The sequence below is a fragment of the Squalius cephalus genome (assembly GCF_949319135.1).
Source record: "Squalius cephalus genome assembly, chromosome: 20".
NCBI lineage: Eukaryota > Metazoa > Chordata > Actinopteri > Cypriniformes > Leuciscidae > Squalius > Squalius cephalus.
In genome coordinates this window covers 4,098,626-4,123,931 of record NC_137141.1, presented here as the reverse complement: position 1 = coordinate 4,123,931, position 25,306 = coordinate 4,098,626, and the positions used below count along the sequence as shown (strand labels likewise).

At 43.6% G+C, this 25,306-nt stretch overlaps 1 protein-coding gene across 1 annotated transcript in view; it reads left to right on the top strand.

Annotated features, from left to right (window-relative positions):
* LOC307148404 (otoferlin) overlaps positions 1–17,280 on the top strand; it is a 59,165-nt gene extending 41,885 nt beyond the window's left edge. Inside the window, exons 35-42 of the mRNA XM_079853898.1 lie at positions 5,813–5,973; positions 6,094–6,236; positions 6,323–6,411; positions 6,491–6,589; positions 12,203–12,444; positions 12,544–12,722; positions 13,483–13,583; positions 16,710–17,280. Of these exons, the coding sequence (XP_079710024.1) occupies positions 5,813–5,973; positions 6,094–6,236; positions 6,323–6,411; positions 6,491–6,589; positions 12,203–12,444; positions 12,544–12,722; positions 13,483–13,583; positions 16,710–16,890 (1,195 nt within the window). The 3' untranslated portion in view covers positions 16,891–17,280. The remainder of the gene's footprint in view (positions 1–5,812; positions 5,974–6,093; positions 6,237–6,322; positions 6,412–6,490; positions 6,590–12,202; positions 12,445–12,543; positions 12,723–13,482; positions 13,584–16,709) is intronic.
* The last annotated feature ends 8,026 nt before the right edge of the window (positions 17,281–25,306 follow it).

Below are 25,306 nucleotides of genomic sequence, written 5' to 3'. Positions count from 1 at the left end.
ACGGGCTTGGGCGCCATGTGCAATGGACATGCTGCCGCGGGCTCCTGGACAGGACCCCAGCGCCTTTGGCATGTCAATTGCCTCGAGTTGTTGGCTGTACGTCTTGCCCTGCACCACTTTCATGCGTTGCTCAGGGGTCAACACGTACTAGTCCGATCGGACAATACCGCGACTGTAGCGTACATCAACCGTCAAGGTGGTCTGCGCTCCCGCCGTATGTCACAACTCGCCCGCCACCTCCTTATATGGAGTCAGAAGCATCTGAGGTCGCTTCGAGCCATTTATATCCCGGGAGACCTGAACCAGGCGGCCGACGAGCTGTCTCGGCTTCGGCCTCTCGCTGGAGATTGGCGACTCCATCCCCAGACGGTTCAGCTGATTTGGGATCAGTTCGGGGACGCACAGGTAGACCTGTTTGCCTCCCACGACTCGTCCCACTGCGGCCTGTTTTATTCCCTGACCGAGGGCACGCTCGGCACGGATGCACTGGCGCACAGCTGGCCGCGGGGCCTCCGCAAGTATGCGTTTCCCCCAGTGAGCCTTCTTGCGCAGACTTTGCGCAAGATCAGGGAGGACGAGGAGCAGGTAATTTTGGTTGCCCCGTATTGGCCCAACCACACCTGGTTCTCAGAACTAGTACTCCTCGCGACAGCACCTCCCTGGCCAATCCCTCTGAGGAAGGACCTGCTTTCTCAGGGACGGGGCACCTTATGGCACCCTCGTCCCGATCTTTGGAACCTCCACGTGTGGCTCCTGGACGGGACGAGGCAGGTTTGAGTACCCTACCACCAGCGGTGGTGGCTACCATCACTTCCGCTAGAGCATCGTCCACGAGACATGTCTATGCGTTGAAGTGGAACCTCTTCGTCAACTGGTGTTCTTCTAAAAATCTAGAACCCACGAAATGCCCCATCAGTGTCGTGCTTTCCTTCCTGCAAGAAGGGTTGGAGCGAAGGCGGTCTCCCTCCACCCTGAAAGTGTATGTTGCCGCCATTGCCGCACATCACGACGCAGTTGATGGTAAGTCCTTAGGGAAGCACGACCTGATCGTCAGGTTCCTGAGGGGAGCCAGGAGACTGAATCCTCCTCGTCCTCCCCTCGTACCCTCTTGGGACCTCTCAGTGGTTTTAACTGCCCTGCAGAGTGCTCCCTTTGAGCCTCTGCAATCAGTGGAGCTTAAGTTCCTGTCAATGAAGACAGCGCTCCTGGTTGCATTGGCCTCCATCAAGAGGGTAGGGGACCTGCAGGCATTTTCGGTTGACGAAGCGTGCCTGGAATTCGGGCCAGCTAACTCTCACGTGATCCTGAGACCCCGGCCTGGATATGTGCCCAAGGTTCCCACCACACCCTTTCGAGACCAGGTGGTGAACCTGCAAGCGCTGCCTTTGGAGGAGGCAGACCCAGCCTTGGCACTGCTCTGTCCAGTACGCGCACTCCGTGCTTACGTTGACAGGACGCAGTGTTTCAGGACCTCAGACCAGCTCTTTGTCTGTCATGGTGGGAAGCTGAAGGGAAAGGCTCTCTCCAAGCAAAGGTTGTCTCACTGGATAGTGGACGCCATTGCTTTGGCATACCAGCAGCAAGGTCGACCATGCCCCCTTGGTGTGACGGCCCACTCCACCCGGAGTGTGGCATCCTCTTGGGCTTTAGCGCATGGTGCCTCGCTAACAGACATCTGCAGAGCTGCAGGCTGGGCGACACCTAACACATTCGCGAGATTCTACAATCTCCGAGTGGAGCCAGTTTCTTCTCATGTACTCGCTTCAACTAGCCGGTAAGAGATTCTGCTCAGGTGTCTTCGCTTGCTCGCCATTCCTCTCCACGGACGGGATACGTGCGATATTTCCTCAGGTGAGCCTAATAAGCCCTGTGTCTCCTCCAGCACTGACGACGTCAACGCCAGAGTTCTGCAACTGAGCAGCTTTCGCGCTTGGCTAGGTGCCTCCATGTGCATTCACCCCTTTGGGCGACCCCCACATGTGTATTCCACTGTAAGCCTCTTTGAACATGTGTCTTTCCCTTGGCAAGCCACCTTGCCACCCCTGGGGTTGAAATATTCCACCTGCGGCTGGACACCCCAGTGATTCTCCATATGCAGCCCTTCGGGGTCATATGTGTATCCCAAGTCCCCCCCTTCGGGCTGGGCATGATTGCATATTTCCACTGGATATGCTTCCCAGTGTACCTTGGTATTCCTGTGTTAAGTAGGACTCCTTCGTCCGTGCTAGTCTCACGACAGGGAGCTCAGACTTACGCAGGGCACTGGAAGACAGTCGAGAGGTGGCGTGATTACACTGGGAACCCCATTCGTCGTCATCCGACGTAACTCGGAGTGACAACGAAAGGGAACGTCTCGGATACGTATGTAACCCTCGTTCCCTGAGTAGGGAACGGAGACGTTACGTCTCCCTGCCACTTCCGCTGTACCGCTGGAAACGCCTGAGTTCAGTCTCGGCTCCTCAGCGAAGACATATCTGCATGTTGCCAGCGCACTTCCTTATATACCCCCAGGGTGGGGCGGAGTTACGCTATGCAAATTCCGCAGACCCATGGCATTTCTTTGCCATTGGCTCGTTTTATATACTCGAAGATGATAGGATTTCTAAGCGAAACCCCATTCGTCGTCATCCGACGTAACGTCTCCGTTCCTTACTCAGGGAACGAGGGTTACATACTTAACCGAGACGTTTCCTTGATTATTCATACATATTTTTTTTTATGTTAATGTACAGTTTTAATCAAAACTATTCAACCCCCATTGCTAATCAGGTTTATTGGCAAAATATACAGACTTCAAGCAAAAGTAATTGAAATAGCTCAACATAACAAATGTTTCAAGTGGTTCTATTCAACTGAAAATGCAACTTTTAATGACTTCTGTATTCTCAAAATTATTCAACCCCCTGAATAGAATCCCTCACAACAGCACAAATCTGCAAAACAGGTGTTGTCTCAAGCACACCTGATGTAACTAATCAAGGGCTTCATTAGTTGCACAAGGTGTGCTTGAGCTAGAACACATGATATAACTGAACTGGCTAAGTTTGTTAAGTGTCACATTTGACTGCATGTTAGAAATATGGTCTGCAAGTCAAAAGAATGGTCCAAAAAGTTGAGAGAAGATGTCATCGCCCTTCACAAACAAGGAGCAGGATACAACAAGATAACGAAGGCACTAAATGTTCCTAAAGACACCGTTGGAAGCATAGTTTGCATGTTCAAAGTTAAAGGAACTTTAACACTACCTGGACGGGGATATCGGCTGCAACCAGTTTTCTGAGAAGGCAGGTTCAGAAAAACCCTCGAGTGACTGCAAAAGACCTGCAGCAAGACATGGTGGCAACAGGCACTGAGGTTTCAGCTTGCACAGTAAGGGGCGTACTAAACACATGCGGTTTCCAGGCCAGAACTCAAATACCCCTTTTCCACCTAGGCAGTGCTGGTGCCGGTTCGGAACCGGTGCCTACTCGCGAACCAGTTCTTTGTGTTTCGGCAGCCAAAGAACCGGTTCTCGGCCAGGAAAATTGGTTCCAAAGCGGCACCAACTCTTTGCTGGACTAGAACCGTTCTTTTACCACGTCATGCTTACGTCGGGGGCTGGGGTCGAGCTTCTTCTCGAACATAACCTCCGTCTATAGTAATCCAGACGAGCAGCACAAATGTGTTCTAAACGTCTTCTTCTGACCCCAGTATAGGATCGCAAAGCCAGGAGAAACATTTGCAGAAAGACGATGTAGTCCAACATTGTAATTGTTATGCTTGAAGTTGGGAAAGCTAAGACGTATGGCAACGTACACAGTGACGTAACGACGTCGTTCGCTGGGCTCTCTAGTCAGTGGAAAAACAAACAGGTTCTGAGAAGGTTCGCAAGTTGAACCAACTTTGAACCAGCACCAGTTCCGAACCAGTTCTTTTTTGGTGGAAAAGGGGTAAAAGACTACACCACTACTGACCCAGAAGCATAAGAAAACTGCTCAAAATCATATAAATAAGCCACAGAAGTTTTGGGAAGTTCTGTGGAACTTTTGGATCAGCGGTATGTCTAAAGGAAGAAGAATGAAGCACATGCTGAAAAGAACACTGTCTAAAGTTCAGCATGGTGGATCGGTGATGCTCTGCGGCTGCAGATATTGATATCCTCTGGCACTGGAAAACTGCAGTCTGTGGAAGACAAGATGGATTCATTGAATTGTCAGGAAATCCTAGGAGAAAACGTCATGCCGTCATTGAGAAAGCTGAAGCTTGGGTGTCACTGAAACTTCCAACAGGACAGTGATCCCTAGCATACCTCAAATTCCAGCAAGGCTTGGTTGCAGAAGAAGTCCTGGAAGACACTACAGTGGCCATCACAGTCCCCTGACTTGAACCCCATATAAAATCTGAATTTTGAGGGCGGCGGTTGCAGCACCAACTTAAGAAAATTACTGAACTGGAGGCCATTGCTCATGAGGAACGGGCTAAGATTCCCCAGAAACGCTGCCAGAAGCTGGTGTCTGGTTAAACATGTCGTTTGCAGCAGGTCATAAAAGCAAAAGGTGTTCTACTAAGTACAAAAAATGCTTGCCATGAAGGGGTTGAATAATTTTGAGATTGCAAAAGTTTTTAAAAGTTGCATTTTCAATTGAATTTAGGGAAACCACTTAAAAATTCTTGTTGTGTTGAGCTATTTCAATTAGACAAATATGACATAACCCCATATATATATATATATATATATGAAGAGAGAGAGAGAGAATTAAAGGTGCAGTATGTTATTTCTCAAAGTCTTTGAAAGAGTGGATGTCTATTTATAGGAGCAGAAACGCATTAAAAAAAAATCAAGAATGATGATGAACGAACGACAAGGAAGCACAAAAAATTAACAAACATACACAAGAGTAAATACAAACAAGAGTTGGTTGTTAGTTGCCAACAGCACAGCAGCTCTAGACAAACAATGACACTCAAAACCAGTGTTACTTACGTGTGAAGCAGAAAGCAACCGTTTTCAGGCCTTCCCGCTTCGCTATCTCCAGCGCTGGAAAGCTTTTCTAATATTAACATGGGTCCTAAAGCTCTTTCCTGATCATAACCCTTCATTTTCCAGTGATATTGTAATGTCTTTCAGCCATTTCTCTTTCTACAGTCTTTCTTCAAATCTCACTAAATTAAATGAATACAATTTCAACATTAACGTAATAAGTTAATGCTTAACAACAACTTTTTAAACATGTAAGTCCCCTCCAAATATTGTAAATATGTTAAATATATACACTTTTTACTGAAGGTGAGTAGATTTCCCACTACAAGTGGTCATGTTGTTTTTACATGCTGTCCACCAGCTGAACAAAGTCACCAGATCTAAATACTGATTAATTATTAATTTATTACTTATTTTTGGTTTTCAGGCAAGTGCATCCTAAATTTTTGTTTTTCAATTTTCATTTTGGTGCATTCCTAACTTTTATTTCAGTTTTAGTTATTTTAGTACTTTACGTTAAACTAAATGAAAATGAGAAATGTTGCAATCAGCTGAAATCAAATAAGTTACTTTTTTATATTTTCTCCCATTTCAGATAACGTTTATTTCAAGTAATGATTTTTTAAAATAGTTTTAGTTAACGATAAAAACCCTGGTGTTCAGTGTATAAATTAAGTGTGTAACCATGTAACATTTTATTACTTGAAATTAAATATTAAAACTTTGTTTCATCATTAACATTTAGTTGAAATTAATATTCTAAATTTACTAAAAATAAAATGTATAAGTAGCCCCTAAATATTGCTTCAAAAAAGGATGGATGGACAAAACTTTTCCAACTGTTTCTTTTAGTCATGGCTATAATGTGTGGAGGGACCCACTGAAGCCAACGCAAATCCTTAGCAAACTCTGCAAAGATGGAAAAATGGATCCCCCCCAGTTCGGCCCGGGAGGAAGAGTGAAAGTGGCAAACAGAGTTTACACAGGACCAACTGAAATTGAGGATGAAAATGGTATGTACATTTTCACAAAGCATTTCGAAAGGGAACAAGTATAAGGGTGGTCTTCTGAATTGCTGAATTCCCATCGGAGAGCAGTACATCAGAACAAATGCACATACTTTTCTACGGCAGGACTGAAGAAACAGACGGATGAGCACCTGGCTCTTGCTGTACTAAAACACTGGGAAGATATTCCACGAATAGGCTGCAAGCTGGTTCCAGAGCATGTGGAGACGAGGCCTCTCCTGAATCCTGATAAACCTGGGATTGAGCAGGTCAGGAATAATGTCCGAAAAGCACCACTGTCAGATAACGAAATGCGATAATGAGCCGTTAGTGAATATGAGTGCTTGTGATGTAGGGGAGAATTGAGATGTGGGTGGACATGTTCCCGAAGGATATGCCTGCACCTGGACCTGCTATTGATATTTCACCTAGGAAGCCAAAAAAGTAGGAACCACTTGGTGAAAGCTTTTGGCCAAATACAGATGAACATTGCATACTCAAAATACCTTTTTGTCATTGACAGATTCGAGCTCAGGGTGATCGTGTGGAACACAGATGAAGTCGTTCTGGAGGATGATGACATCTTCACAGGAGAAAAATCAAGTGACATATTTGTTAGAGGGTATGGGATCTTTTTCACTGAAATCACTTGTTCCTGTGTACAGTACGTGTATATTATGAACGCTTGTTTCCACCATGGAATAAAAAAAGAACTAACTGTGACTTTTTAGCTCATAATTCTGACATTATTTCTTGCTATTCTGCCTTTTTTTGTGAGAAATAAAGTAAGAATTGTGAGAAAAAAGTAAATTGTGAAAAATAGTCAATGAGAAAAAAGTAAATTGTTAAAAATAAAGTCAGAATTGTGAGATAAACTCACGAATTAAAAATCTAATTGTGAGTTTATACGTAACAATTCAGACATTTTTAACAGTTCCAAGTTCCCCTTCAGTCGGTCACTCTTGACGTACGCCAGAGGTGATCCGACGAATGGGGATCTCGCTCGAGTGACCAATCCACTTCGAGTGTAAACTAAACAAGCTAAATGAGATAATTGCATCAGCTGCTCTGCCTTGCAGTGTGAGCATATAATGAGCACAGGTGCGTTGCATCTTTGTCTTTCGCTTTGGAGCCAGACGGTGAATGCTGTTCCTTCTTTGCAAAGGATCTGTTTCTGAGTGTCTGCTGGACGAATCTCTTTGTGGAAGAAGCCTCTACCAGTTGGTCTTGGTGTGACAGCATGAGCAGTGGTAATCGCGATCTCTATAAAGAGCTGCAGTATAAAACATCTGTTTTCACAGCTCGTCAGAGTGGGCGTTCATTCAGCGGGTACAGAGTTGCATCTTCAACGAGATTGAGTGCCCACACAGGCTTGCATTATCGCCTGTTGTGTGGCCGCGGCCATCTCCCTGTGTGCTTCGACACCAGAGAGAGCAACTTTCTAAAAGAGCTAACACCTCCATCTACCACATCCAGAAACACACAGTCTGAATGACATCTTGAAAAAGACGCAGGGTCAGACCGTGTGTTTCTGGATGTGGTCGTTGTGTGACTCTGGCTGACGGTCATGATCGCTGCATCACGTGCTTGGGATATAGGCCCCGCTTCAGGTAGCGTTCATAGATGACTCATGTTCTCACTGTGGGAACATGACCATCACGGCATTACGATCGAGACTCCAATACCTCGAAAGAGGTGGAGACCCTTTGCATATTCCCAGATCTAGTTCTTCTTCTGGCCAAAAGAAGCCTACTTCAGTTAATAGCCTTGGTAACCTGAGGATCACAGTGAGGACTTCCCCACCGAGTCAACCTCCTCGGGCCCCTCACTCCTCTTTAACGCCGCAAAGCGTGGAGCTTCCAAGAGAGCATGCTGGCCTTTGCCATTCCTTTTTGGGGCTCCACCAGCTGATCAAATGTCGGACGCTACATTGGAGGTTAAGCTAATGTCCTCTGGGGATGAAGATTCCGCTGCACTGCCCCCTTCAGGTGTGGCAGCATTGCCGAGTCAGACCCAGAGCTCACGGCTATGCTTTCCCGGGCCGCTGCAAGTGTCCGGCTCGAGTGGAACCCTCCACTGTGTCCCGAATCTTCACGGCTGGACAATTGGTATCTCGGGGCGGCCCGTGCCCCAGTGCATTTCTTTCCGGAAGTGCATGATGAGGTCACTAGATCGTGGACGGCACTTTTTTCTGCCAGAAACCGGTCTGGTGCCTTTTCCTCCCTCACTATCCTCGATGGCGGAGTGGTTAATGGGTACGTGAAGCTCCCCCAGTGGAGCAGTCTGTGGCGATACAGTTTTGTCCCAAGACCGCTACCTCTTGTTGGGGTAATCCGCTTCTCCCCTACCAGGCATGCAAGTTCTCGTCCGCTCTAGCGGGCAAGACTTACTCAGCCTGCGGAGAAGCTGCCTCCGCCCTGCATGTCATGGCGCTCCTGCAGGTCTACCAGGCCAAAGTGCTCAAGGAATTGCACAAGGGTAGTTCCGACCCAGGGGTTATGCATACAGCGATGGACCTCTCCCCAAGAGCGATGAAATGTCACTGCACGCTCCCTGTGTAGGGCGATGTCCATGTTAGTGGTCCAAGAGCGACACCTGTTGAAGAACCTGGTAGATATGTGTGAGCCAGACAAGGTTCGGTTCCTCAACGTCCCTGTCTGCCAGGCTGGCCTCTTTGGCGATGCTGTTGAAAACATTGTCCAGCAGTTTTCCGCAGCCCAGAAACAGACAGAGGCGATAAAGCACATCCTGCCCCAACGACCAGCTGCTGCCTCCACCCAGTCGTCCGCGATGGTGCCCCCCTGTGGCCACCTCCGCCCCTGCTCAGCCTAAGCAGCAGTCTCCACCCAGGCAGCAGGCGGCTGGCTGCAAGAGGAGTGCCCAGCCTGTCCAGGCCCCTGCCAAACCATGTGGCAAGTGAAAGGGAAGGAGTTGTTCTCCGTGAGATGATGACCGCACCACTCCCTCCCCCGAACGGAGGGCCGGGTGGGTCGTTTCAGTTTGTCTGGGAGTTCAGCAGTACCCACATTTTCAATAAAAGAACAATTTCCTCTATCTCTGGGTCACAAGAGGGCGCGGATGGCAGTGAGCGACGCTTCCATGCCTTTCCACTCCCATCCCCCTCTTCTATCGCCAGCGGGCAGCAGTGTGCAGTTCGGGGACACCACCAGGCCTTCCCACGCACCCTCTGCCTCACTCTGGATCCAGGTAAGTGTTGCACAGTACACTCACACTCCACTTCGGGACGCCTCACAGTCGAGTCCCTGTGTTCCACCTCGCTGCCCCACTCCGGGTACGTCCGTGGTCCCGTTGGTCCTGCTTGCACGGTGTCTGGGAGCCTGGCTAGCACTCCCCAGTCTGTCTCGCTGGCTCATCCGTATAATCAGACTGGGCTATGCAATTCAGCTCGCCCGGCGCAGAGATTGATGTCCTCCTGGCAAAGGACGCGATCGAGCTGGTCCCTCCAGCCGATATGAATACAGGGTTCTACAGCTCCTACTTCATTTTTACCATGAAAACTCTCCCATGTGTAGAGGATCTCTTTTCTCGGTATGGAGTTGGACTCGGTCAACCATGACAGCGCAACTCACAGAGAAGCTCGACTAGTCAATGTTGAACTGCTTGACTTCGATCAAGAGCAGGACAGCAGTCCCACTGAAACTTTTTAAGAGGTTCCTGGGGCATATGGCATCCGCAGTAACGCTGCACGGATTGCTTCATATGAGACCACTTCAGCACTGGCTTCACGGCCGAGTCCCGAGATGGGCGTGGCAGAACGGCACATACCGAGTGTACGTCACCCCGCATTGTCGCCAAACCTTGAGCCCGTGATCGGACCCTTCATTTCTACGGGCAGGAGTTCCCCTAGAACAAGTGTTCAGGCATGCTGTGGTATTCACGGATGCCTCTGCCGCCGGCTGGGGGGCCACGTACAACGGGCATGCAGACTCGGGTTTGTGGACAGGCCCCAACTGCATTGGCACATCAACTGCCTCGAGTTGCTTGCAGTACACCTTGCGCTGGTCTGCCTTAAGGGGCCGCTACACGGCAAGGACGTACTGGTCCGCTTCATGCCATTCACATCCCTGGCATGCTCAATCATGCAGCTGACGAGCTTTCACGACAGCCTGCGCTTCCGGGAGAGTGGCGTCTCCATCCCCAGGCGGTACAACTGATATGGAACTTCTTCAGAGCCACACAGGTAGATCTGTTTGCCTCTCCGGACTCGTCCCATTGTCAGTTGTTTTACTTCCTGACCGAGGACACCCTCGGCATGGATGCGCTGGCACACAGCTGGCCCCGGGGCCTACGCAAGTATGCATTTCCCCACTCATGCTCCTTGCGACAGCCCCTCCTTGGCCCATTCCTCTGAGGAAGATCCTGCTTTCTCAGAGACAGGGCACTCGATTGCATCCGTGTCCAGACCTCTGGAAACTCCATGTCTGGTCCCTGGACAGACAGTGGAGGTTCTAGGTGGCCTACCCCAGTTGGTGGTGGACACTATCACTTCCGCCAGAGTCCCGTCTACGAGGCGCCTCTACGTGTTGAAGTGGAACCTGTTCGTTGAGTAGTGTTCTCCCCACCGGGAAGACCCCCGAAGATGCCCGGTCGGTGTTCTGCTTTCCTTCCTGCAAGATGGGTTGAAGCGAAGGCTGTCTCCTTCCACCCTCAAAGTGTAAGAGTGTAAGAGTTAAAGATCCTGTCACTGAAGACAGTGCTTCTGACTGCACTGGCTTCTTTCAAGAGGGTAGGGGACCTGCAAACATTTTCGGTTGAAAAATCATGCCTAGAATTTGGGCCGGCCAACTCTCATGTTGTCCTGAGATCCCAGCCTGGATACGTCCCCATGGTCCCTACCATTCCCTTCAGGGACCAGGTGGTGAACCTGCAAGCACTGCCTTTGGAGGAGGCAGACCCAGCCCTGGCTTTTCTCTGTCCCATCCGTGCCCTTCGGTTGTAGGTGGACAGAACGCAAAGCCTCAGGACCTTAGACCAGCTCTTTGTCTGTTGCGGAGGTCAGCAGAAGGGAAAGGCTGTCTCCAAGCAGAGCTTAGCCCACTGTATAGTGGATGCTATTGTCTTGGCATATCAATCCCAAGACGTGCCTTGCTTAGACATTGCGGAGGGTCCGATGCCAGGCCTACACTTGTATGCTTGTGGAACAAGCATTCTTCCACAGTTCAGCTCCTCTGTGGACAAGCCTGTGTCTTTCCCTCGACAGAGTCCGCTCTGTCATCTCTGTTGGTGTTCTTTCCCCCCTAGAGCTAGGCTGTAACCACCCCAGAGACTGCCATATGTTGCACTACCCTGCTTGGCTAGTCCTTAACCGCCACATTACCTTCCTTCGGGCAGGAGGTGGCTTCCGCAGCCTTCAAGGGCACACTTTCCTAGCATTATCAAATTAATCACACTGAGTGGGTCTTGTGGAACAGCCGTGACTGACCTTCTCAGCTTAGAGCTCCTACCTTCCGCCCCAACTCTAGGGGAAAGATAAGGAGACTCAAGTGGAGTGGTGGAAGGGCCAGCAACAGTGGCGTGTTGGTAGATATCCCCATTCATTGGATCACTTATGACATATGTGGAAAGTGACCGACTAAAGGGGAACGGATCATTACGTATAGTAACCCTCATTCCCCGAAGGAGGGAACGGAGAAGTACGTCCCATCGCCACAATTGCTGAACCTCTACGACCAAGTCACAAGGTCCGGCTCCTCAGCGAAAAAAAAAAAAAAGTGATTATATAATTATATGCTTGCGCTGCGAGGCAGAGCAGCTGATGCAATTATTGCATGCCATGGGGTTACCAGGTTACCATATGTAACAGAGACGTTTTTATCTCACAATTAAAACTTTTTTCTTGTAATGGAGAGTTTATATCTAGCAATTCTGACTTTATTTCATGCTATTCTAATTTTTTTCCCTCAGAATTTCAAGATATACACTTTTCACAAACAGTTTATTTTTCAATTTTAAGAAAAAAATTCTAAATTGCAATGTATAAACTCGCAATGAAAAAAAAAGGATTAAAAAAAAGAGTTTATACCTAACAATTCAGACTATATATATGTCACAATTCTAACATTTTTCTCGTAATTGCCCGTTCATATCCTGCAATTCTGACTATATATATATGTAAATATATATATATATATATATATCTGAAGGATCATATCTCTTAAGTCATCACAAGGGTACCAACCAACTGTTCCATCACTATGAAACTTGTGACCAACAGATGGCTGAAAGGCCAACAAGAAGACAAGCAGGACACAGACGTCCACTATCACTCGCTGACCGGAGAGGGCAATTTCAACTGGCGCTTTGTTTATCCCTTCGACTACCTACAGGCCGAAGAGAAGATCGTCATCTCAAAGAAAGAGTCCATGTTTTCTTGGGATGAGACTGAGTATAAAATTCCTGCCCGACTGAATTTGCAAGTGTGGGACGCGGATCATTTCTCTGCAGACGACTTCCTGGGTGTGCTGTTGTGTTTTACTTTGTAAAGTCATTTTAGATTCAGGCTCTGTCTTAATGGCCTTCATTCATAGTCACATGTGTGTTTGCTTTTTGTTTCAGGTGCAATCGAACTTGACCTGAATCGATTTCCTCGAGGTGCAAAGACAGCGAAGCAGTGCTCCATTGACATGGTCATAAATGAGCAAGATATGCCCATGGTCAACCTCTTCAAACAGAAGAGAATTAAAGGCTGGTGGCCGTTTGTGGCCCGTGATGAAAATGATGAGATGGAAATTACAGTAAGTGACCTGCAAATAATGTGATAAGAGAAAAAAAGCTTTTCTAAACTTTTGAGTCGATTGAACCAATTGCTTCGCAAAATGGTTAACTTTTCCGAAGCGCTTGCAACGAATCCCCGTAAACCGATATAGACAGGTGGTGCTGGGGAGGAGGAGGGTCAAAGTTATGTGAACACAGTGAACTTACAGTGACACTCACTAGCACTAGACTATTTAAATGCATGCAGGTTCATTGGCTGAAGGATTACACATTAGGACCCATCAGCTCATGCCATGTTGTACATGAGGCAGCTGGCTGGTAGATTACACTTTAAGTATGACTACTAAATGTGCAATATTCCTTTTTTTCCAAACCAAAACTGAAAAATTCTACCCTCTATGCTTTCAAATTCCAAATCTTACACTTCTGCATATTCAAACTCAGTTGCATAATGCACTGCATTCTGAACAAAAATGCAAATCATATGGACTACTGTAATGATACTTTCATGGTGCTTTTTGGACATTTTTGGAGCTTGGTAGTAAAAATCATCTTCCAACTGTGCTTTGAACATTCTTCAGAGTATCTTGCTTTGTGTTCAGTGAACAAAAGAAAATCATATAAATTGTAAACACATGACAGTGAGTAAATAACTTTTTTTTTTTGCATGATCTAACCCTGTGAATGATAAAATGTCACTCCTAAACCACCAGTGTGCACTTGCAGCATTTTTTTACTCCGCTCTGATGTTTAGTTTAATGGGGTTTTTTATCCTTTAAGGGAAAAGTAGAAGCAGAGCTTCACCTGCTGACAGGTGACGAGGCCGAGAAGAGTCCTGTTGGTGAAGGACGCAATGAACCAGAGCCTCTAGAGAAACCAAAGTAAGAGCTGCATTTACACCAACTTTTACATCTACCTTCAATATTGCAGTCATTTGCTACTGACAATTTTTCACTTAAACTAAAAACATCTTGTTTCTAGAACTACACATTATACATTATACTTTCAAACATTTATTTATAATACTGAAAACATTCTATCATACAATATTTTAACAGCCCAAAAAACAGTCCTTAAGAGTTTGCAATTGCAAAGGTTTGATGGGTTTTGACTTATTTTGCTATATTGAGCCAAAACATTATGACCCATCACAGGTGAAGCGAATATCATTGACCATCTCTTAACAAGTCCATATATTAAGGTCTGGTTAGATTAGGTGGTCAGCAAACAATCGGTTCTCGTCATCGACGTGTTGGATTGAGGATAAATGGGCAGGAATAAAGATCGGAGCGATCCAGGCCCAGATTGTTATGGCGAGAGAGACTGTGTCAGAGTATCTCTGAAACGGTGAGGCTTGTGTGTTGACCCAGTCAGCAGTGGTGGGAATTTACCAACAGTGTCCGAGGAGGAACAAACACAAATCGTCAACAGGGTGTTGAGTGTCCAAGGTTCAGCGAAGGGCAATGAAGGCTATCCCATCTGGTCCCAGCAAACTGAAGGTCTACTGTGGCACAAGTCACATAAGATTTTAATGATGGTTATGGGAGGAATGTCCCACCACCAATCAGAATGTAATGATGAGCCCGTCCACCATTGAAATGCCTACAATGGGCACGAGAGCGGCGAAACTGGACCTTGGAGCAGCGGAAGAAGGTTGTTTGGTCCGATGAGTCCCATTTTCTTTTACATCATGTGGACATGTGTGCCATTTCCATGGGTAAATGACGGCGCCAGGATCACTGTGGGATAATGATGAGCTGCTGGAGGGAGTGTGATGCTCTGAACAATGTTCTGCTGGGACGTCATGTGGATGTAAATTGCCACCTACCTAAAGATTGTCTCAGAGCAGGTCCAGCCCTTCATGACACTGGTGTTCCTGGTGGAAGTGGCTCTTTCAGCAGGATAATGCACCGTCACACTGCACACATTGATCAGGAATGGATTGAGGAACATGATGAAGAGTTCAAGGTGTTTCCCCAGATCTCAATCCAGTTGAGCATCAGTGGGATGTGCTGGACCTTCAAGTTCGATCCAAGGCGTCTCCACCTCACAACCTACAGGACTCGAGGGATCTGCAGCCAGAGACCACAGGACTCCTTCAGGGCTCTTGTAGAGTCCACGTCTCGCGGGTCGGCGCTTTTTTGGCCGCCAACAGCATGTTAGACAGGTGGTCATAATGTTTTGGGTCAACGGTGTATATGTTAGTTTTCCTGCTTCCAGGATTGATTGAAGAATACATTTATAATAAATAAATATGTAAATAGATATTAAATAAATAATAAATAATAATAAATAAATCATATTTATGGCCACAGCACAACATATCCTGATATAAAGGGAATATCTCTTTTCATTAATACCTTCCATTCAATTAATTATAAAATAAATATCTGACTATTTCTCCTATGACATGTATGGACAATGTTAATAATCTGTGCATCATAAATATTGAGTTTTTTTTTCCAACAGTAAGAAATTATAAATAAGAATCTTCCAAAGAAACATTTGCCCCCGATTTCACAGACAAGGTTTAAACCTAATCTCTGAGAACATGAATTGAATTGAGAACATATCTTAAAATATATCAGTGCCATTGTTTCATCTCAAGATTCCCACCAATAATGTTTTTTTCTAAGGCACCTTAATAAAAGCTACTTAAATGTCCTAATTAAAGTAAAGCATAATTTCGTGAAACCCTGTCTGTGAAACCAGGCCTTGATGCGCTTAAACCACGGTAAGTGAATTGAACATTTCAAGTGGAGCTGTCTGTGTTAACCATAATAAACCATAAACCATTTGGTTATGCTATTAACATAAACATTATAATAATATAAATAATATAACCTCGATACGCACGTCTGAATAAACAGAGAATAAATCCGTAATAAATATGACAGCTAACCTTCACCCTCTGCTGTGCCGCAGATTTGTATCATGAGTTTTTCTTTGTCCCACCAGCCGCCCTGACACAACCTTCCTGTGGTTCCTTAGCCCGCTAAAGGCAATCCGCCATCTCGTCTGCAACCAATACAAGTGGCTGGTCATCAAAATTGTGGTGGCGCTGTTGATATTAGCAATGCTGGGCTTGTTTCTGTATAGTATGCCTGGCTACATGGTGAAAAAGCTTCTGGGTGCTTGAAAAGCTTTTTCAATGCCAGCAATATTTGATATTACTTCAACACAATTTCACCTGGAATGATGTATTTTTTTTTTTGTTGAAGTCATATGCATACTTATTTTGTTAAAAATCATTACTGGTTTAATAGATAAAGCCCAACTGAGAACATAAAGTTCATCAAACGCTGACAGGAGACCGTTGCACATTTTTTGGGAAGCGCTATTAAAGCATTTGCAGTTTTGGCTTTTCAAATTTGAAGTGTTACTTTCCATCCATAGTTGTTAGCTTTTTGTGTTACAAAATCTAAAGAAATGTAGATGTCTCATTTCTCTGCATATCCAATTCTGATGTAAAATGTTTTTTATATCAATTCGTTCGTTTCTGGGGTTATCAGATTGTTGGAAGTTATATTTCTTCACTGAAGGATGTTATTGTGTGCTTTAAATAAATCAATAATAATAATAATAATCTAAAAAATTAAACTTGCATTTTATTTATTAACTGTTGGCGAGAATCTTGACAATTTTTTAATGCTACATATTCTGCACCTATACTCGAGAACCAATCCAATCGTGAATTATCTTTGAGCGCAATTCTTGTGTCTATTCAATATTTAGCAATAAACAGGCCCGTTTAAAATCCATTTGTAAGCATAAATTGAACAGCCATCTTTGTTATCAATTAAAGCTTCAACACTCAGGTTTTGTTGAACGGCTACTCTTGCACACTTGAGTCCATGCATGAGCACTAATGTGGACCATTAAACATGAAGGCATTTTAATTATTGCTTTGAACCTGCCAAAAGTGCATGTCACCAATGAGACAAACATGTAAAAATTGTCTATGTTTACAATTTTTAAAAGCTTGTTCAATGGTTTTGTCCCACCAGCCGCCCTGACATTACAATGCTGTGGTTCCTTAGCCCGTTTAAGGCCATCCGCCATCTCATCTGCAACCAATACAAGTGGCTGGTCATCAAAATTGTGCTGGTTCTGTTGATCATAGCACTGCTGGGCTTGTTTCTGTACAATATGCCAGGTTACTTGGTGAAAAAGCTTCTAGGTGCTTGAAAAGCTTTCACCATGCCTGCAATATTTGATATTACTTTAATGTTATTTCACTTGGAATGATGTATGTGTTTGTTGAAGTCATATGCATATTTTTTTTGTTAAAAATCATTACTGGTTTAATGGGCAAAGCCCAACTGAGAACATAAAGTTCCTATTTTTTTTGGAAACACTATAAAAGCATATGCAGTTTGAGCTTTTTAAATTTTAAGCGTTACTTTCCATCCATAGTCGTTAGCGGTTTGTGTTTCAGAAAACATTCAAAATCTAAAAACATGTAGTTGTCTTTTCTCTGCATATCCAATGTTTTTTTTTATATCAATTCGTTCGTTTCTGGGGTTATCCGATTGCTGGAAGTTATTTCTTCACTGAAAGATGTGTGGTTGTGTGCTTTGGCTGCTACTAATAAAACAATTCAAAAAAACTAAACGTGCATTTTATTTATTAACCGTTGGCGAAAACCTTTTCATGCTACATTTTCTGCACCTTTACCCGAACTAATCCAACCGTGAATTATCTTTGAGCGCAATTACCGTTTATTCAACATTTTGCAATAAACAGGCACATTTAAAATCCATTTGTAAGCATAAATTGAACAGCCATCTTTGTTCTCCATTAGAGATTCAACACTCAGGTTTTGTTGAACAGCTACTCTTGCACACTTCCTTGCACCACCTTCCTTCCAGTCCATGCATGAGCACCATTACATATGAAAGCATTTTAATTATTGCTTTGAACCTGCCAAAAGTGCATGTTATCAATGACAAACATGTAAAAAATTGTCTGTTCACAATTTTTAAAAGCTTGTTCAATGGTTTTGTCCCACCAGCCGCCCTGACATTACAATGCTGTGGTTCCTTAGCCCGCTAAAGGCCATCCGCCATCTCATCTGCAACCAATACAGGTGGCTGGTCATCAAAATTGTGCTGGTTCTGTTGATATTAGCAATGCTGGGCATTTTTCTGTACAGTATGCCAGGCTACATGGTGAAAAAGCTTCTAGGTGCATGAAAAGCTTTCTCAATACCTGCAATAACATATAAGTAACACTTTACTTCAATGTTATTTCACTTGGAATGATGTATTTGTTTGTTGAAGTCATATGCATACTTTATTAAAAATCATTACTGGTTTAATGGGCAAAGCCCAACTGAGAACAAAGTTTTGGGAAACGCTATAAAAGCATTTGCAGTTTTGGCTATTCAAAATTTTAAGTGTTACTTTCCAACCATAGTTTGTTAGTTGTTAGCTGTTTGTGTTTCAGAAAACATACAAAATCTAAAAACCATCTCAGATTACGCATGTAACAATGGTTCACTGAGAAAAGAACGAGACACTTTGGGGAACGCCTCCAGTGTCTGAAGCACGTGAATCAAACATGACAATGTCATTGGCTGGCAAAAGCCTGTGATGTGGCTACGTGTGCGATTGAGTACAAGAGGGCACTTGAAGTACACGTCTACTTCGCTGACTGAAAGAGACATGACCATGTATGCCTGAAGCACAGCAGCGTCTCGTTCCCCTTCTCAGGGAACCATTGTTACATGCGTAACCTGAGATGTTCCCTTTCACATGGGAACTCGCACTGTGTCCAAAGACACTTTGGGGAATCAGTTCCCACTCCGCTATACTGAGGGAATAGCTGCCTAAATGGTTGCGACAAGCACAAGGCGGCTCAACGGACTTAGATGCCGGAGACCAATCCCTCACTCAGGTCAAACACAGAACTGTCAGCGGCTACGTTTACATACAACCAAATAATCCGTTAGAAAATCCTTCATGTAAACAAATTAATCGATCCGATTGAGCTCGGTCCGAATGAGATCGGATTTAAAGAGGTGGTTTATTCCTTTTCTAATCCAATCGAGAGAACATGTAAACACTTGTTTGGATCGAAAACCAAAACTGAAAGGACTGTGCATGTGCAACGACGTAGAAATAGCGTAATGACACTGACATAGAAATAGCATAATGACATAGAAATAGTGTAATGATGTAGAAATAGCGTAATGACGTAGAAATAGCGTAATGACGTAGAAATAGCGTAATAACATAGACATAGAAATAGCGCAATGACGTAGAAATAGCGTAATGACACTGACATAGAAATAGCATAATGACATAGAAATAGCGTAATGACGTAGAAATAGCGCAATGACGTAGAAATAGCGTAATGACGTAGAAATAGCGTAATAACATTGACATAGAAATAGCGCAATGACGTAGAAATAGCGTAATGACGTAGAAATAGCGTAATGACACTGACATAGAAATAGCATAATGACATAGAAATAGCGTAATGACGTAGAAATAGCGCAATGACGTAGAAATAGCGTAATGACATTGACATAGAAATAGCGCAATGACGTAGAAATAGCGTAATGACGTAGAAATAGCGTAATAACATTGACATAGAAATAGCGCAATGACGTAGAAATAGCGTAATGACGTAGAAATAGCGTAATGACACTGACATAGAAATAGCGTAATGACGTAGAAATAGCGTAATAACATTGACATAGAAATAGCGCAATGACGTAGAAATAGCGTAATGACGTAGAAATAGCGTAATTCTCCTTTCACTGCGTGTCTGTGAAGTGGAGCAGGACAACGTCCCACCAGTCCTTGTTTCGGATTCTTATCCACAGACGACTGGTTTTGGGCATTTTTACTGCGTGATCATAAGCAGCGCGGCACAACGGTTCATATGCTCATTGTCTCCAAACTATGTCCAGAAATGGATAAATATTAAGTCTGCTGTTTAAAACAAATAAAGAATCAATGTAGGAGAATAGTTATTATGTGCAAACAGCGGGAAACTGTATATTTGTGCAGTGTGTACATAAAAATAATAATAATCCGATTTGAAGCTTGTGACATAAACGCACCCGATCACATGTTTAGCGTTCATGTAAACATTACATTCAGATTCATCAATCGGAATGAATTCAGTCAGATTGAAACAAGTTCTGCATGTAAACATAGCCAGTGACTCTGTTCCCTAAGGCCACAACCTATAGCTCGAAGCCCAATGCAAGGAAGAAGCCTTACCGGCGCACAAACAGAAGGTCTGGCGACGCCAGGCTCCCTGAAAGGCATTAGCTTTAAGGGAATACTGGCAAAAAGAAACACAAGTTCTCCTCGCCTGTCACTACTATACTAGTGGGATCTGGTTCGACCCCTGAGGACCCCAGGGGAGCTGAAAAGACATGCTCAACCCTGCCTGACTCAAAGTCAGCATCTCTGAGCAAATATAAATGAAAGGGCCCGAGACGGGTCTAACTTGATGTCACTGTCTAACTGGGGCTCAGATGAGTGAAGCCCTCAGTAGAACGACTACAGCAAGAGGAGGCCAACTATACTCAACCTAAAAGACAGTTTACCAAGGCGGCCTCACTGAAGGCCGAACACTTCGGGCCTGTTTACACCTGGTCACTTCATGCGTTTCTCAGATCGGATCGCTATCTGATCGTGAAAAGACCAGGTGTAAATGCCCTCCGAAACACATTCGAGATGGTTTTAAATCTCTCCTTCAGGAGGAGATCTGAGACACTTTCCAGATGAAACTGAAACTGAAACTATTCTACACAATCATCTTCATTAAAAGTAAAGAAACTAAATGATCTTATCAGGGCTGTTGCCGCTCTCTCCTATTGCGATCTTTGATCTTGAAATTAGCCGATGATCAATAAAATGCAGCTCATATCTGTTGCTTTTGCTGACGTGAACTCCATTAAATTTGCATATAGTGCGGGAACTTAAGATCGGATTGATATCCGTGTTATGTGGCCAAGTGTAAATGCAAGCGTTTTAACAAATCAGATAGCTATCCGATCAGTAAAAACACATGAGCAGGTGTAACCAGGCCCTTCACGTCACGGTCTAGCTGGAGCTCAGAGGAGCGAAGGCCTCAGCAGAACCAAAGTGTCTTCGGACGCAGTGCGTGTTCCCATTCGAAAGGGAAATGTAAATGTTTTTGATATCAATTCGCTCAATTCTAGGGTTATCCGATTGTTGGGAGTCATTTCTTCACTGAAAGATGTGTTAATGTGTGCTTTGGCTGCCACTAATAAATCAATTAAAACATTTAAAAAATGTGCATTTTATTTATTAACAGTTGTCGAAAATCTTTTCATGCAACATTTTCTGCACATATACTCGAACCAATTCAATCATGAATTATCTTTGAGCGCAATTACGGTCTATTTAATATTTTGCAATAAACAGGCACCATTTGCATAGATTGAACAGCCATCTTTGTTCTCCATTAGAGCTTCAACACTCAGGTTTTGTTGAACAGCTACTCTTGCACACTTGAGTCCATGCATGAGCACTAATGTGGACCATTACACATGAAGGCATTTTAATTATTGCTTTAAACCTGCCAAAAGTGCATGTCACCAATGAGACAAATGTATAAAAATGGACTGTTCTCAATACAGTGTGCCTGGCTATATGGCCAAGAAACTCCTGAGGGTCTGAGAGGAGAAAACAGTAGACCCAATTAGTAGCTTAATCTACATCCTACGTTTGAAATGCTTTAATTGAAACATGATTTGGATGTCTGCATTTAGCAAAATGAAGAAACCAGTTAACAGTCTTGTGTCTTTCACTGGCACATATTGCGTTCATTCTTTTAGGTTGGTGTGAGTTTAGAGAATGACTTGTTTTAATTTCAGTGGAGATACTTTATCATACACAACTCACTTTAGCCTTTCCTAAGTTCTCTGCAGCTTTGTAACAAAATCGCCAAAGCAATCCAGTTTGTAACAAAAAAAAAAAAAAATGTTATTACCAATAAAGGCACACTATGTAAGATTTATGGATTAAAATATCCAAAAACCACCAGAACAATGTTATATATTTTATTGACTTGTGTACTTTATCCCAAATGTTTCCAAGAATGTTTAAATCCATTGAAATAATACGGCTTTATGTTGTAGAAACCATGGAAACACCAAAGATGCTTTAATATATTGTTTTATTAGAGCAACTGATTGGGATACATTCGACAGAAAACTAATCATTCTTACAGTGGTGGTCAAAATTGATGGCACCCCTGATAAATATGATAAAAAATGGCTGTAAAAAATAAATCTGCATTGTTTATCCTTTTGATCTTTCCTTCAAAAAATTCACAAAATCCTAACCTTTCATTGAAGTAAAAGAATTGAAAGTGGGGGGTAAATCACATTATAAAATAAATGTTTTTCTCCAAAACACGCTGGCCATAATTGTTGGCACCCTGTTATTAAATACTTTCTGCAACCTCCTTTTGCCTAACAGCTCTGAGTTTTCTCCTATAATGCCTGATGAGTTTGGAGAACACCTGACAAGAGATCAGAGACCATTCCTCCATACAGAATCTCTCCAGATCCTTCAGATTCACAAGTTCATGTTGGTGCTTCTTCTCTTCAGTTCACTCCACTCATCAGGTTAGGGAACTGGGACGGTCATGGCAGAAGCTTCATTTTGTGCTCAGTTACCCATTTTTGTGTTGATTTTGATGTTTGTTTTGGACCGTTGTCCTGATGGAAGATCCAACCACGGCCCATTATAAGATTTCTAGCAGAGGCCGTCAGGTTTAGATTTTTTATCTGTTGGTATTTGCTAGAATCCATAATGCCATGTATCTGAACAAGAAGTCCAGGACCTCCAGCAAATAAATATGCCCACAACATATAAGATCCAGCAGTATATTTAACCGTAGACATGGGGTACTTTTTATCCTTGTTTGCACCAAACACATCTGCTGGGTTTGCTGCCAAAAAGCCCTTTTTTTTGTTTCATCTGACCACAGAATCTGGTCTCTTTTGAAGATCCAGTCGTGTCTGACAACTGAATATGCTGGAGTTTGTTTCTGGAGGAGCGAGGAGGATTTTTCTTGAAACCCTCCCAAACAACATGTGGGGATGTAGGGGTTGTTTGATTTTTTTTTTTTTTTTTTTAGGCTTTCTGACCCCCAAGACTCAACTAATCTCTGCAATTCTCCATCTGTGATCCTTGGAGAGTCTTTGGCCTCTCAAACTTTCATCCTCACCGTACATTAAGACAATATAGACACACGTCCTCTTCCTGGCAGATTCGTAACATCTTTAGTTGATTATAACTTCTTAATTATTGCCCTGAAGGTCAAAATGGGGATTTTCAATTCTTTAGATATTTTATTACAGCCACTCTCTATTTTGTTAAGCTCAACAATCTTTTGCTGCGCATCAGAACTATATTCTTTGGTTTTACTCATTGTGATGGATGATTCAGGGGATTTGGCCTTTGTGTTTCCTCATATTTAAACTCCTGTGAAACAAGCTGGACAATTTCATGTTCCTAGTCACCCTGGTGTGCTAAAAAAGGTAAATATTAATGGGAATATACTTCAGAGATATTTTTCTCATAAAAAATTCTAGGGGTGCCAACAATTATGGCCGACGTGTTTTGGAGAAAAACATTTATTTCATGCGATTTACCCCCACTTTCAATTCTTTTACTTCAATGAAAGGTTAGATTTTTGCGAAGTTTTTGAAGGAAAGATCAAAAGGATAAACAATGCAGATTTATTTTTTTACAACCATTTTTGTTCATATTTACCAGGGGTGCCATTAATTATGACCACCACTGTATATAGCTCAACACAGTTAGTCTTTTTGTTTAACTCTTGTTTTCTTGATTTACCTTGAGTACCATGTTTTATTATGCCTAATATGTGACCCTGAACCGCAAAACAAGTCACATGTCGCACGGGTATATTTGTGGCAATAGCCAATAATACATTGTATGGGTCAAAATTATCGACTTTTCTCTTATGCCAAAAATCATTAAGATATTAAGTAAAGATCATGTTCCATGAATATATTGTAAATTTCCGTAAATATATAAAAAAATATATATTTTTGTGAGTGAATGCAGCAAAAGCGCGAACATAAATGAACAACTTTAAAGGAGATTTTCTCAATGTTTAGATTTATTTGCACCCTCAGATTCCAGATTTTCAATAGTTCTATCACGGCCAAATATTGTCCTATCCTAACAAACCATACATCAATGGAAAGCTTATTTATTCAGATTCCAGATGATGCATAAATCTCAATTTTAAGAAATTGACCCTTGTGACTGGTTTTGTGGTCCAGGGTCACATATCGATGTCTCTCACTGCAGTGTGTAACAAGTGTCTCATAGTAGTGAAAGCACAGAGTAGCATTATACCATAACTTTCAACACACTCAAATGTATCTAAACTGTTACCCCACATATATGACCGGAAGAGTCTGAGGCATAATAAAAGCTCCACTGCTCTTGAGCCGAAATCACGGCGTCATCAAGCTGTACTCGTTTTGAATAAGCAACATCTAGCAGTGAAAAATTACATAGTGTGCCTTTAATGCATGGGAGAATAAAGTACAATTTTAAACAGTTTTTTTGGGGGGGTATAAACTCAACTGCATTAAAGGTGCTCTAAACGATGTCACGCGTTTTTTAAGCTGAAATGTTTTTTGTCACATCCAGCAAACATCTCCTCACTATCCGCTAGCTGCCTGTCCCCAGAACACACTGTAAAGAAACGCGGTCTCTGTAGACAGCCCAGGCTCCACAAACAGCAAGAAAAACAAACTGGCCCAGCCTGGACCCGGAAAAATAAACAGTGTTCCAGCCAATAACCGGGTGGGGGTGGAGGGGGGTTAGTGTGCGTGCACATGAAGGGGGGTGTGGGGAGTGGAGGAGAGAGAGGGAGGGGGAGACGGAGAGGGAGAGGGGGAGGGGGGGGGGGAGGGGGAGGGGACGGGATGAGGAGGAGGGGATGGGATGAGGAGGAGGGAGGGTCGAGCGAGCCTCCGTTTTGTTTGACAATACTTCGAACGTCAACAACTGACGTCACCCAACATCGCTTAGAGCACCTTTAATGTAAACTCCCCTATAAAACTGCCTTATTTATATTTTAATGAATTCTGTCTTCAAAACTATCATTTCATACTGTCATATTTTTAAATGAGTCCTGACTGACTTACAAGAACTGAAGTCTCATCCAGTTTATAAACATAATTTCACTTGGGAGCAACATCTTCAAACTTTGCTGTGCCGATGAACCAGAAGCTGGAGGATGAAAGGCCCAGGGCTCAAGAGGAACAATGGGCTCCATAACTGGCCAGAAACATCCCAGGACACAAAATGCACAGAAAATGTGTGAATTTAACAAACATGGTGCCTTTTTATCAAAATGTCCACTTATTTTCTTCATGTAGGTAACAAAATTGTAGACAAATGTTTCTCTCAATCTAAACTTGACACCCTTATACAAGATGCATAAATGCATGTCAGTATCATGAATGTCATGTAATGCCTTTAGTCTTTTTGTTTGTTTGTGTGAAGAGTTTTCTCAAGCCGTCCTGTCGTCCATTTCTACGTGCACTCACAAGTTACAGGGC